This window comes from Stegostoma tigrinum, chromosome 5 (assembly GCF_030684315.1).
Source record: "Stegostoma tigrinum isolate sSteTig4 chromosome 5, sSteTig4.hap1, whole genome shotgun sequence".
In the NCBI taxonomy this organism is placed as follows: domain Eukaryota; kingdom Metazoa; phylum Chordata; class Chondrichthyes; order Orectolobiformes; family Stegostomatidae; genus Stegostoma; species Stegostoma tigrinum.
In genome coordinates, this window is record NC_081358.1 from 16,747,956 (window position 1) to 16,763,664 (window position 15,709).

At 41.8% G+C, this 15,709-nt stretch overlaps 1 protein-coding gene across 1 annotated transcript in view; it reads left to right on the top strand.

Annotated features, from left to right (window-relative positions):
• Positions 1 to 15,709, top strand: part of csmd3b (CUB and Sushi multiple domains 3b) — a 1,751,526-nt gene that overhangs the window by 1,680,453 nt on the left and 55,364 nt on the right. The window contains exon 57 of the mRNA XM_048529668.2: positions 8,019 to 8,201. Coding sequence (XP_048385625.1) covers positions 8,019 to 8,201 — 183 coding nt within the window. The remainder of the gene's footprint in view (positions 1 to 8,018; positions 8,202 to 15,709) is intronic.

The window sequence follows — 15,709 nt, forward strand, 5'->3', positions numbered from 1 at the left end:
ACATGCATTCAATAAATGAACAAGGGTGATTGAATGGTTCCTTTACTGATGAAAGATTGTCAGCATTGAATCGTAACGCATATAACTTTGAAAGAAGCCTCAATGTGACCTGACCCCTTAGGAATCTTCTACAGACAGTTCAAATGCAACATGAATGTACAAATGAACATGCTAATTATGAGCATCAAAAGGCCATTAATCCTGTTCCTTCTCTGTCATTTAAAAAATTCATGGTTGTTCTGATTACTTCAGCTTCCTGCCTATCTTTTCACCCCTTCCTTATTAAGGTTTGGTGGCTAACAAGCCTCGTCTGAATGCTTCCAACACATGTACTTCCTGAATAAGGAGGCCAGTACTGCATACAGTACTCCAGGTGTGGTTGCCCCAGTGCACTGTGTAATGGAAGCTAAGTCTCCTTTTTGTACTAAATTGTCGTGCAGCAATGATAGCTATTCTCTCAGCTTTCATAGTCACTTGTTGTAGTCGCATGTAACATTTTAACAGAGAATCATTGAAAATAGGACCAGGGAAAACTAGTCACTTCAAGCCTGCTCTCCTATTCAGTATGATTGTTGTTGAACATCCAACTCAGTGCTTTCACCACTTTTCTCCTCTTTGGTCCCTTTAGCCCGAAGGGCATTATCAAATTCCTTAAAAATGTTCAGTATATATTCAACTGCTTTATATGGCAGAGAATCCCATAGGTCACTGCTCTTCAGGTCAAGTTTAATTAGTGGCAATGAGAAATTCTGACTTTTTTTGCACTTCTAGCTGTACTTATTTTGTGATTCACACACGAGAATGCCCAGATGCCTCTACATCTCAGAGATCTGTATTTTTCCATCATTTAAAGAATGAGTTTATTTTAATGTTTCCTGTCAAAATGGACAATACATCTTCCCACATGAAACTCCATTTGCCCAGATCATTGCTCATTCACTTTTCCAAGCTTTATCTCTTTTCATGCTCCTTGTGTCCTCTTCATAACTTATTTTCTTACTGATTCTTGTGTCACCAGCAATTCATTGATTTAAATTGGAAGGAATTGAGGTCACAGCACTGATCCCAGTGGCATACCACTCATTACATCTCCCAAACTAGAACATTAACTGAGTTGGACTTATTCTTTGTTCCTTGTTCACAAGCCAATGTACTATTAATGCCAAAGTTAGCCCCTACACTGTGCATTTTTGTTTTCTGCAATAAATTTTAGCACCCTATCAAATGTCTTCTAGAAGTCTAAATTTGGTATGTCCACTGGTTTCCCTTTATCCATAGTATAAATCAATGCCTGAAAGAACTCATTAAATTGGTTAGATGTAATTATTTTTCCATAAAGCCATATTGGCCCTGCCTGATTAGATTGAGTTTTTCTAAATGCCTTGCTATAATCTCTTCAGTAATACTTTACAACATCTACCCCGAGTGATTTTTAATTAACTGGCTTGTAGTTTCCTGCAAATAGGAGATGGGAAAAACTGAAGATGCTGGAGTCAGAGTCAATAGTTAGTGGAGCTGGAGGAACACAGCAGACCAGGCAGCATCATGGGAATAGAAAAATTAACATTTTGGGTATACACCCTTCATTCAGAGCCCTAATGAAGGTTGTAAACACAAAACATTGACTTTCCTGTTCCTCTGATGATGTCTGACTTGCCGTGTTCCTCCAGCTCCACAGGTATTGACTTGTAATATCCTGCCTTCTGTCACTCTTTTTTTTAACAGAAGAGTTACACTCACTCTTTTCGAACCGAAAGAGACCTTGTTTGAGTCCAGGGAATTTTTAAAAGTTAAAACCAACAACTCAACTATTTCACTAGCCGTAGAGTCATATTGTATGGAATCAAGCCCTTTGGTCCAACACATCAAGAGTCACACATAGGCCAGACCAGGTAAGCATGGTAGTTTCCTTCCATAAAGGATGTGAGTGAACCTGCTGGTTTTTCCTGACAATCGGCAATTGTTTTGTGGTCATCATTAGACTCTTAATTCCAGACTTTTATTGAATTCCAATTACACCATCAATCATGGCAAGATTTGAACCTAGGTCCCCAAATCATTATCTAGGTCTCTAGATTAGCAGTCCACTGATAATGCCACTAGGCCATCACCTCTTTTTTTTTGACATTTATACAAGGGATTCTGGTTGTTGCTGGCTAAGCCAGCATTTCCTGACCCACATCCCTTATTGCCCAGAGGGCGGATAAGTGTCAACCACATTGCATTGGATCTGGAGTCACATGCCTGTCAGACCAGGTAGGTATGCAGTTTCCCTCCCTGAAGGCATTTGTGAATCTATTTTTTTTATCAACAATGGATTCACGGTCACCATCAAACTTGTTTCTCAATTTAGATTTTCATTGAACCCAAATCCCCAGAACATTACCTGGGTCTCTGGATTAAGAGTCCAGCCTTAGTACCACTAGGCCATTGCCTCCCCCTGATTTATTCCTTAATACTCAGTTTTTACCATATAGATGTTGTTAACAGTCCTGTACACCACTTCCAGAAGTGTTTTCTTGCCTTTAGCATTAATCATCACTATTCAAACGACTTCTACATTGGAGTTTCCTGAACTTCTGTAGTCATTTTTCTTTGTGTTCTTATCAGTGTTAATTAACAGAGCCAACCCTTCATTTTCTTCTAGCTTCCTGTTCTCCCTAAAAGTCATAGATCCTTTCATATACAGATCCAGCTTTCCTGTCGCTATGATTCTCTGATGGCTATCAATATTGTACGCATTGATTTTAAGTTCATCTGTTTTGTTTTGAAGACTGTATGCGTTTGCAAAAAGAGCCTATGTAATCTTGTCCTTTCTCTATAACCTTTAGTTTTATCTATTAATTTACTCTTAATTCTGTTCTATCTCTTCCTGTCACGGTGTTTTGGTCAATTAAAACATCTTCTCTTCAGGCGTCTCTCCACTTCCCACATCTTCGCAAATTTGTTTCCTTGTTGCTCCTAAAAAAATCTTAACTTAATATAGGGGTCGCAGTCTGTCCTAAATGCATTATGTGTCACCGAATACTCTGAAGTGCTGGTCTTATGTTACCTGTAGAATTGCCATTTAGGTACACAGTTAAATCCAACTGATGAATGGCCAGTGAGCCTGTTTCTTGATAGTGCAGGCTGAGGAACATTTCACCCAAAGGTCAATCCTTACAATAATGTATTACTCAATAAGCACAGAAACAGAATTGAAATTTAAAAAATGGAAATAATTTTATAACACCCATGATAATATATGGCAGATGTAATTCTGATATCGATCCAGCAGTTTATTTCTGACAACTTTGTCTAGTTTTGAGCTTTACTTTCAACTGAGGATAATTATTGTTCTATTATTCTATGTTTGTATTATTCTATGTTCTATGTTCTATGTTTATTATTTGTGTTATATCTAGATGAGATTTCCTGCATGAGAAGGACATTAATCCTTTTCTGTAATGGTCTGATCCAACATATGGCATGAATGGTTTCTGCGTGAGAAACAATACCTATAATGTGCCCATCATGGGTAATTTTTACAATTGCATATGATATGGAGAACTCCACACTGACAGGGCTGCAAGTTAGAAAGCAAGTATGTCTGATGTTGTAGCACCATCTCCAAATTGATCTCTCTACAAGTGCAAATCTCTGCTGGTAATATAAGATCATGAAATTACCCCCAGCTCCCAAATACAACTTCTAATAATGTAGGTGACACTTTCTGTAATTTACATGCAATAAATATGTTGCTAGTTGCAATATGTTTTATCCAAGACTGTGAATGCAGGAAGACTGAAGTGTAATCAAAATGCCTGAAATAGTCAACAACTCTAACAAGAGGGAAGAAAGAGTTAATGATTCAATTCAAAGACTTTCTTCACAAATAAAGAGAGATAGAAATGTAATAAATTTTAAGCAACTCAAAGTAGGTAGGGGAGGGAAGGACAAAAGTGTATGTCTCTGATAGGTTAGAGGGTGGGAGAGATGAACTGACAAGATTCTAACATACAAAAGCTAAGGGACTGGGAAAAAAAAGAAAGCATCGCCCAAAGCAGATTTGAATGACAGAATAATGAATGACTGTGCCTGAAAGTAGAAGCACGGAAAATAGACGGGTGGACAGAGATTGTGTTCTAAAGTTGTTAAACTCAGATTTTGAATTCAGAAGGCTGTGAAGAGCCTAATTGAAAGTTGAGGGGCTGTTACTCAAGCATTGAGCATTACTGGAATATTGCAGCAAGCTGAAAACAGAATTGTCCATGTGACCTCAAGGTGAAAAGCTAAAAATCATTGAATCCCTACTGTATGGAAGCAGTCCTTCCAGCCCATCAAGTCCATACCGCCCCTCCAAAAAGCATCTCTCCCAGTTTTAACCCCCAACCCTATCCCTGTAACCCTGCATTTCCCGTGGCTAATTCACCTCGCCAGCACATCCCTGGACACAATGAGCAATTTAGCAAGGCCAATCCATTAAACCTGCACATCTTTGGACTGGAGGTGGAAGCCCTGAGGGAACCCACTCAGACATGGGGAGAATGTACAAACTTTACATGGTCGTACGAGGGTAGAATCCAACCCAGGTCCCTGGTGCTGTGAGGAAGCAGAGCTAACCACTGTGTAACTGTGTCACCTTAAATGGCATTGGGAGCTTGGGATCATACTTGCAGACTGAACAGAGGTGTTCTGCATGCCCCTTGTACAAAGGCCTTCACAGTCTGGTGGCAGCTTCCCAATCTGCTTTCAGGGTAAGAGATCAGACCTCCTCAAGGTTTAAACAGATTTATTGTTGCAACCATGGCTCCAGGCTTCCTCATTGCCATTCTTGCCCAATGGAGCTAAACCTGTTCACCTGGCCAACTTCTCAATGGGCAACCTATCATGAGAAAAGGAGGTAAAAAGTGGTGATTTTGCAAGGACTGTTCTCCTCCAATTTTCCTTCAAACTGTAGATATGATTATTCAATTTTCAGACCATAAATATACCAGTTGAATTATGGAAGCTTTGACTATTTTCAGATTTTGGGAAAAGTGTTAAATTTTGGATGTTTAAAGAAAAGCACATTCACACATTTTATCCAAGACACTGAAAAGTTGATTCCTAAAAATTATGATGCTAGGTTTGATAATGTTTCCTCAACGATTGGAAATAATAAGCAATTAATTTCTCTCTTCAACATGTGATAAGCAGCACACATCTTTTCTTTCTCTCTCTGGAAGGCAAATGAAAAATACAATGACAGCCCTGAACTTGCAATGCCTCCAGGATGGATCTTAGAATGCAGCAGTGGTCCCAACACAATGATGACTTGGAAATTACCCAGGAAGATTCAACCTCCAATTGAGAATTTCCCTGCTACCTACAACTCTTGGAGAATATCTTTACCTCTGATTTTGAGGCAGGGGTTTATGGATAGTCCTGATTTACTTGCCTTGATAATGAAATGTACAGACCGAGCAAATGTGAACTGATAAAAATCTCCCTACAACTCCTTTGTAGATATAAAACTGACATCTTCTGACTCCCAGTCCCCAACCTTTCATCTGTCCCCTGACTTCTCTGTGATGCTGAACTCTACATTCAAATTCCACTCCAATCCCTCAATTAACCCAACTCCTTCCATGTCTCACTGTAACCCTGCTAACTCTCCTATGACTGGCAAATGCTTCCCCCACATTCTGACCAACCTCCAACATCTCCCTGGCACTCACACCTATGACCTCCAAATGCCCAACTCTGAGAACCCCCTTTATTCTTTCTGATCCCAAACTTGCCCCTGAACTCCATTCACAAACAAGCAGAGTCTCAACTCTCATTCTAACCCTAGATGACAAAGTGTGGGGCTGGGTGAACACAACAGGTCAAGCAGCATCTTAGGAGTACAAAAGCTGACGTTTCAGGCCTAGACCCTTCATCAGAAAAAGGGGATGGGGAGACGGCTCTGAAATAAATAGGGAGAGAGGGGGAGGCGGACTGAAGACCGCTTGAGGACTGCTTTGCTGAACACCTACGCTCGGTTCACAATAAACAACTGCACCTCCCAGTCGCGAACCATTTCAACTCTCCCTTCCATTCCTTAGATGACATGTCCATCCTGGGCCTCCTGCAGTGCCACAATGATGCCACCCGTAGGTTGCAGGAACAGCAACTCATATTCCACTTGGAAACCCTGCAGCCCAATGGCATGAATGTGGACTTCACCAGCTTCAAAATCTCCCCTTCCCCCACTGCATCCCAAAACCAGCCCAGATTGTCCCAGCCTGCCTAACCTGTTCTTCCTCTAGCCTGTCCCCTCCTCCCACCTCAAGCCACACCTCCATTTCCCACCTACTAACCTCATCCCGCCTCTTTGACCTGTCCGTCCTCCCCAGACTGACCTATCCCCTCCCTACCTCCCAACCCATACTCTCCTCTCCACCTACCTTCTCCTCTATACATCTTCAGTCCACCTCCCCCTTTCTCCCTATTTATTTCAGAATCGTCTCCCCCTCGCCCTTTTCTGATGAAGGGTCTAGGCCCGAAACGTCAGCTGTTGTGCTCCTAAAATGCTGCTTGACCTGCTGTGTTCATCCAGCCCCACACTTTGTTATCTCGGATTCTCCAGCATCTGCAGTTCCTATTGTCTCATTCTAACCCTGCCTCCTTGTGAACCACTACTCTGCCTGTTTCTGCTGATTCCACTCTAACCCAACCTGACCTGACTTCACGATTCGATCCACATAGGACCTTATCCATTTCAACTTGCTGTACTGTCAACATAACACACAGCCACCCTAGGTTTTGCCCACCTACATGTCAATAACTTGGAAACTAACACCTTACCGCTTCACCCAGTTACCATTCTATTGCCTTGCCCATTTATCGCAACCATTTCTGTACACTTACCTCACCAGCCTCATCTCTTATCCGCTGACCTTATTCATTGTGTGTGGCCATATGTTCCACCCATACTTGTATACATCCAAATTAGCAAACAGAGGTGGTTTGGGACATATAAATTTTGTTTATTAGAGCATGACAGCTCACGCCATAGAAGAACATAGAACATAGAACAGTACAGCACAATACAGGCCCTTTGGCCCATGATGTTGTGCCAATCTATTATCCTACTAAGGTCAAACCACCCTGCATGCCTTACATTTTACTATCCTCCATGTATCTATCCAAGAGTCACTTAGAAGTCTCTGAAGTACCTGACTCCACTCCCGCTGCCGGCAGCGCATTCCATGTGCCCACCATTCTCTGTGTGAAGAACCTACCTCTGACATGTCTCATATACATCCCACCAATCACATTAAAATTATGCCCCCATCGTAATAGTGAAGGGAGTGTGGTTTCCTCATGGATTTTCTCTGTTGCTCCCTCTGTGGATTCCTGTGAAAGTGAGCTCCCTGCAATCGGCCAAAACAAAACTTTTTTCTTTACTTAAATCTGGTCAGAGTCATAAAAAAGGGGTTCCATTGCTCACCAGGAGATTTAGACCATGCAGTCTACTAACATAAAGCGCTAACTTTTTAGCAAGTTTCAGAATGGAAAAGCGGAAATTTATTAGTCTATTTTGCTGAAAGCAAGTAAGACGATACACTGATGTGGATGGGGATTGCATGTTTCACTCTTTGAAATTACAAAATAATGACAAGCTGAGCTCTAGCTATAGAGTGCCCCAATATTACTTGTTGTTCAGTCAAGTGTTCAGTTTTTTTTTAAATAAATGAAGCAGAACACCGGCTGAAAAAAAAATGCCAATTTCAGCTCAGTGACAAAAACTATTTCTGCACTCCGTTTAACTGAGTTATAATTAGGTATGAAGCAGTGTGTGTATATCTCTAAATGTGAAATACTCAATTAGCTGCTGAAAGTGATTTGTAATTAACAATAACTGTAAAGTTTCAGGACTGTTACTTGTTTTTTCCATCCTCTTTACAATGTTCTCAAGCCATTTATCATCTTAATTCATCAGGAGTGTGTATTTCTTGTTTTAAAAAAAGCAGCTGATAACCTCACATTCTTACTTTTATATTCTGTTGCAGGAGATACAGTTGGAATGTGTGGTGACCCTGGCTCACCAGCACACGGTTTGAGAGAAAAGAGTGAATTCTGGATTAAGAGCACTGTGCGATTTTCTTGTGTGACGGGATATATTCTGCACGGTTCTGCTGCGAGGATTTGTCTTCCCAATGGCACCTGGTCAGGCAGGCAGCCTGAGTGTAAGGGTGAGTTAAATCTGCAACTTTGTTACTCTGGAATGCTTGTAGATAAATGATTTCAAATTTCATTGTATCAGAAGTGAAAAAAGAAATGCGAAAGTTCACAGCCTGTGGGCCTCCAAAAAGACAGGTGGGGCACAGATTGTCATGGAGCCATAGCATTTGACAGCACAGAAACAGACCCTTCAATCCAACTCGTTCACATTGACCAGATTTCCCAGCATTTGGCCCATATCCCTCTAAACACTTCCTATTCATGTACCCAGCCAGATACCTTTTAAATATCATAATTGTACCTGCCTGCACTACCTCTTGTAGAGGCTCATTCCATACATGCACCAAACATTGTGTGAAAGTATTCCTCCTCAGGTCCCTTTGAAATCTTTCCTCTTTCACCTTAAACCTATGCCCCTTTGTTTTGGACTCTCCCACCATATGAAAGCGACCTTGGCTGTTCGCCTAATCCATGACCCTCATTATTTTATAAACCTCTATAAGATGACCCCTCAGCTTCCTGTCTCTGGGAAAAAAGGCCCCAGCCTATTCAGCCTCCCACTCTAGCCTCAAACCCTTCAGTTTAGGCAATATCCTTGTAAATTTTTTCTGAGCCCTTTCAAGTTTGACAGTGTTTTCCCTACAGCAAGGAGACCAGAATTGAACAGAGTATTATAAAAGTAGCCTTGTCACTACAGCTTGCTTTCAATTAATGCACCAAGAGCCTCTTAATATTTCTATCAAATGAGTTTCTGCAATCTTTTCGATACCTATCATTTTAAATCTGATGGACTGTCTGAGCAATGTTCAGCTTATGTCAGCCATAAGTTCTATCAGTGAATAACTGAGAGAGTCAGTGAATGAGACTAATAATAGTCAAATGGAGCAACTAATGTCTTCACAGATCAATGAATGGATTATAAAGTCTCCGGACAATAGACCTAATTTTAGCTGCAAAAATATCTATTTTTAATCATTTTTAAAATAAGATTTATTCTAGGTAAGACCACATGAAAGGTCAAAAAACTTGATGGTAATAATTGGTTGAAGGAAATTACCTGAATTCGAAGCTTCTTCACTGATCCATGAATGTAACTACTATTGCAGCAACTACTTATCAAGTCACTAATTAATCCGTGTACTGTTTTGCAGGCAATATCCTACTTTGTTTTTTGCAGATATTTGGGTTCTTCATGAAATTTTGCAGCTGCTGAAATCATGTGCTTTTTTTGTGCTAAAGACTTGGCTTTCACTTTCTGCAAATTGTCACATTTTTGTTACAATTTGTGATCAATCCAACAGAAAATTTCAGACAATTTGCACCTTATTCAAGTCATAGAGATGTACAACATGGAAACAGGCCCTTCGGCCCAACCCGCCCATGCCAACCAGGTTTCCTGCCTTGAACTAGTCCCATTTGCCTGTGCTTGGCCCATATCCCTCTAAACCTTTCCTATCCATGTACCCAGGAAATGACTTGTGGTTCATACAGGATGGACACCCAAACTCAGCAGGGCTATTTGAAATGATATGTTTATCCATGCTGACCAGATATTTTAGATTAATCTAGTCCCATTAGCCCCAGATTGGCCCACATCCCTCTAAAGCCTTCCCATTCATATACGCATTCAGCTGCCTTTTAAATGTTGTAATTACCTCTGGCAGCTCATTCCATATACTCACTCAAGGTCTTTTCCCTGGGGTACGGAAGTCCAAAACTAGAGGGCATAGGTTTAAGGTGTGAGAGGGGAATGATTTAGATGGGATCAAAGGGAAAGTTTTCCTGCAGAGAGTTTTTTTGTTATAGAATCTCTACAGTGTGGAAACATGCCCTACCTCTAACTGTATAAGTCCTGTCCTGGTTTGACTTACCAAAATGCAACACATCACATTTGTCGAAATTAAACTCCACCTGTCATTTCCTCTGCCCATTGGCCCATCTGTCCGAGGTTCCACTGTACTCTGAGATAACCGTCACTGTCCATGACACCACCTATTTTGGTGTCATCTGCAAACTTACTAACCATATATTCTTTTTTTACATCCAAATCTTCTGTAAAAATGATGAAAAGCACCAACCCTTGTGGCACAGCGCTAGGTACAGGCCTCTGCTCCAGAAAGCAACCCACCACCACCATTCTCTGACTCTTACCTTCAAGCCAGTTTTGTATCCAGTTGCCTAGCTCCCCTTGGCTTCCACGTGATCTAACCTTGCCGACTAGACTACCATGCAGAACCTTGTTGAACACATTGCTGAAGTCTACTTGCGCAGTGTCTACCACTCTGCCCTCATCTGCCTTTAAATTCTGAAATCCCATCTAATATTTTTGCTGGTATGGTAGAGGAAGGGTAGTCATAGGGTCACACAACATGGAAACAGGCCCTTCGGCCCAACCCACCCATGCCAACCAGGTTTCCTGAGCTGAACTAGTCCCATTTGCCTGTGTTTGGCCCATATCCCTCTAAACCTTTCCTATCCATGTACCCAGGAAATGACTTGTGGTTCATACAGGATGGACACCCAAACTCAGCAGGGCTATTTGAAATGATATGTTTAAACAGATCGTATTTTCATTGTAATAAAGGGCTTAACATGCATGGTGGAAGTGCAGATTCTTTCTGGATGGGATGTGCATGCTCATCAGTGTTGTGGAATGTCGATATAACTACTAAAGTGTGAATTTATTTAAATTCTCAGCCCTTTAAAAATGAAAAAAAATCAGAATGTGTCAATGAAAGAGTAAAATAAAACTTTTCAAATGATTGTGAGGGCAGTTTACTGATGTTTGTCTAAGGATAATTTTGTAATCATTAGTGGTTGGCTGCTCTGTGAATTTTCAGTAATAAAGACTGTAATAGGCACTTAGAACTGTGTTTTGGTTGATTTCAAAATGACTCCAGAGGCCTCTTTGTGTTGGATATGGTTTAGTTAGCATGGAAGTTGTAAAGGCAAAGTATGGTGGGTAGGTTGAAATCAATTGTCATATATTGACATTAAGTTAGCATTGCAGCTAGAAGAAGCATGTTGGATGAACAGCATGGCATCCATGGAGTGTATGATTAGCTTTTATGTGCGGGTCTTTGCATGTATTATCATGAACTGGGCTAATAAGGACTGAATGGGGTTCTGGGGATTGTGAAGGTTGAAGATTTTACAATTCATAGTCGGAACCATGAGTGCCTTGGAAGGTAAATGTCAAGTGGTGCCACACTTATGTATCTGCTGCCCTTGTTCTTCCAGTTGACAGAGGTCTCAGGTTTGGAAAGTGCCAGCCAGGCAGCCTATGTATGTTGTTGCTGTCCATTTTCTAAATGGTACAAACATTTGCACTCTGTGTCGGTAGGGAGGGAGTCAAAGATGATATGAGGTGCCAATCAACTGAACTCCTTTGTCCGGGATAGTGTTGAGCTATCAAATATTTCAGTCAATTTACCCAATGAAGTTGAATCAGCTTGACCATCATATCTAAGCAATCAGCTTTAATTTTAAGATAATAAAATGTGAGGCTGGATGAACACAGCAGGCCAAGCAGCATTGTGCTCCTGAGATGCTGCTTGGCCTTCTGTGTTCATCCAGCCTCACATTTTATTATCTTGGAATTCTCCAGCATCTGCAGTTCCCATTATCTCTGATACAGCTTTAATTTTAAGATAGCTACCCATGATTACAGTATAATATGAAGGTGCTTGTGTTTGACTGGAATAAAGTCATCCGACCTGATGTACACTTAACCAGACGCAGGAGCAGCACTCCAAAAGCTAGCGATTTTAAATAAACCTGTTGGATTATAACTGATGTTGTGTGATTTGTGATTGTAGTATGTCACTTTCAAAGTTTACATACTTATATTACAATCACTTTTGTTGGTGGAATTTTTTGCAGTGAGATTTTTAATTAACCCTGCCTAATGCACAAGAGAAGATATATTCATCTCTGATTTTATTCCACAATAGATTGCTTCATGAAACTGTCAGAAAAAAAATCACACATGCTAAACATTGTGAATTTATATGCAGTACATTTGTAAGAATAGAGAATAGGTTCATGAATAAGAAACAAAGTGCAGAGCTAAATGTGACAGGCTATGATTGGTAGAGTTCAACATGGATCAGAACTGTGACCCAAGCTATTTACAATTAACATTAATATTTTAGAAGACAATGCACAGCTAATAATCAAAATGGGCTAATGATACAATGTTAGGTGGGAACATAAGCTTTGAGGATGACACAGAAAAGCTGCAGAAAAGAGATATCGACAAATGAAATGACAACAGCAGCGTACCACACATGGAGGATAATGCAGAAGGTGTGAGGTCACAATAATAGAAAAGCAGAATATTTTTTTAAAAGGAAATTGTGCATGATGATATTCAATGGAGCTTGTGTGTACTTGTTAGAAATGTAATTGCGCGGAGGTTGCTATGCAAGTACTGCAAGCAATGAGGAAGGCAATTAACATGTTGGCTTTTCTTGCAAGGGCATTGGAATATAAGAATAAAGAAATAACACTGCATTTAAAAAAAAACATCTGTGGGATGTGGGTATCGCTGGCTGGACCAGCATTTAGTACCCATCCTGAATTGCCGTTCAGAAGGTGATGGCGAGTTGTCACCTTGAACCGCTGCAATCCGCCTCCTGTGGGTTGATCTACAATGCCATGAGGATGGGGGTATTCCAGGGTTTTGGCCAAGTCTCAGTGAATGAATGGCTACCTATTTCCAAATCAGGATGGTGAGTGGCTGGGAGGGGAACAAGAAGGCGGTGGTGTTCCTGTATATGTGCTGCCCTTCTCCTTTTGATGGCAGTGGTCGTGGGTTTGGAATATTCTGTTTTAGGATATTTGGTGAATTTCTGTAGTGCATCGAGCAGATAGTACACACTGCTTCTACTGAGCGTCAGTGGTGGAGGGAGCTTGTGGATGTAGTGCCAGTCAAGTGAGCGGCTTTGTTCTGCTTGGTGTCAAGCTTTTTGAGTGTTGTTGGAGCTGCACTCATCCAGGCAAGTGGGGAATATTCCATCACACTCCCAACTTGTACCTTATAGACAGTGGACAGCTTTGAGGAGTCATGAGGTGAGTTACTTGCCGTAGTATTCCTCGACCTGCTGTTGTAGCCACTGTGCTTGTGTGTTGAGTCCTGTTGAGTTTCTGGTCAATGATACCCTCCAGGATATTGATAGTGGAGGTTTCAGTAATAGTAACACCATTAAATGTCAAGGAGTGGTGGTTAGATTGTCTCTTATTGGTGACGATGATAGCCTGGCATTTGTGTTGAGTGAATGTTAGTTGCCACTTGTCAGCCCAAGTCTGGATATTGCCTAGATCTTGTTGTGTGTGAACACAGACTGCTTCAGTATCTGAGGAGTCATGAATGGTACTGAACATTGAGTAATCATTGACGAACATCCCCACTTCTGACTTTATGATAGAGGGAAGGTCAATGATGAAGCAGCTGAAGATGGTTAGGTTGAGGGCTCTACCCTGAAAAACTCCTACAGAGATGTCCTGATGATTGACCTCCAACAACCACAACAATCTTCCTGTGTATCAGGTATGACTCCAAACATTGGAGAGTTTGGCCCCTGATATCCATTGATTCCACTTTCATTTGAATCCAGCTGCCATTCCCACTTCACCTTTGGAATTCAACTCTTCTGTCCATGTTTGAACCAAGGCTGGGATGAGGGCAGGAGCTGAGTGGCCCTGGTGGAACCCAAATTGGGCATCACTGAGAAGGTTATTAAGAAGATGCTGCCATCTTCCTATCACTTTACTGATGATTGGGAGTAGACTGATGGGGCAGTAATTGTCTGGGTTGGATTCATCGTACTTTTTGTGTACAAGGACTGGGCAATTTTCCACATTGTCGGGTAGATACCAATATTGTAACTGTACAGGAACAGCTTGACTAAGGAAGCAGCAAGTTCTGGATTGCAGGTTTTCAGTACTACTGCTATAATGCTGTCAGGGCCCATAGCCTTTGCAGTATCCAGTGTCTCTAACTGTTTCTTCCTATCACATGGGAGTGACGTGAATTGGCTAAAGAGTGGCGTCTGTAATGTTGGGAACCACTGAAGGAAGTCGAGATGGATCATCCACTTGGCGCAACTGCATCTCTCAGTCTCGAACCATTTCAACTCGCCCTCCCATTCCTCAGACAGCATGGCCATCCTGGGCCTCCTGCAGTGCCTCATCGATGCCACCTGAAGGTTGCAGGAACAATAACTCATATTCCGCTTGAGATCCCTGCAGACCAATGGTATCAGTGTGGACTTCACAAGCTTCAAAATCTCCCCTCCCCCTACCTCATCCCAAAACCAGCCCAGCTTGTCCCTGCCTTCCTAACCTGTCCTTTCTTCCACTTATCCTCTCCACTCACCTCAAGCCCCACCCCCATCTCCTACCTACCAACCTCATCCCGCCCCCTTGACCTGTCCATCCTTCCTGGACTGACCTATCTCCTCCCTAACTCCCCACATACATTCACCTTTACTGGCTCCATCCTCGCCTCTTTGACCTGTCTGTTTCCTCTCCACCTATCGTCTCCTCTATCCATCTTCTTTCTGCCTCCCCCTCTCTCCCTATTTATTTCAGAACCTCCTTACCCTCCCCCATTTCTGACGTAGGTTCTAGGCCCAAAATGTCAGCCTTCCTGCTCCTCTGATGTTGCTTGGCCTGCTGTGTTCATCCAGCTCTACAGCTTGTTATCTCAGATTCTTCAGCATCTGCAGCTCCTCCTATCTCTGCCACGAGACATCATGTGGTTCAGAGTCAAAGTTGAGGACTCCCGGGGCAACTCCTCTCAACTTTATACCACTGTGCTGCCATCTCTGCTGTCTTTGCCGTGCCTCTGGAACAGGACAAATCTAGAGATTGTGATGGTGGTTTCTGGGACAATCTCTGTAAGGTATAATTCCATGAGTATTACGATGTCAGGCTGTTGCTTGAGTCGTCTACGAGACAGCTGTCCCAATTTTGGCAAAAACCCCCCAGATGTTAGTATGGAGGACCCTATGTGTCAACAGGGCAATTTCTGCCAATGTCTTTTCCATTGCTCACTTTGTTACCAGGTGATCTGCAGCAATTGGTCCAACTGAATGGCTTGCTAGGCAATTTCAGAGGGCACTCGAGAGTCAATCATATTGCTGTGTAGGCCAGACGGAGTGAGGATGGCAGATTTCCAACCCTAAAGGACATTAGTGAGCCCAAGATGGGTTTTATCCAACAATCAACAACCATATCACGGCCATCAGTAGATTCTTAATTCCAGTCTGTTTTTTAATGATTTTTTGCTCCATGCAAGAATTCCATTCATGGCAGGATTCGAACCCAGGTCACCAGAATTTTAGGCTGAGTTTCTGGATTAATAGTCAAGTGATAATGCTACTGAACCATCATGATTTTCTAAGATCTCATCTGGAATATGTTAATATGGAAGCACGCTGAATTGGACAGTGTGGGAAAACTTTTACTTTGGCCTCGAGAATGAGATGCTTTTTCGTTGATGGCAGACTGACTA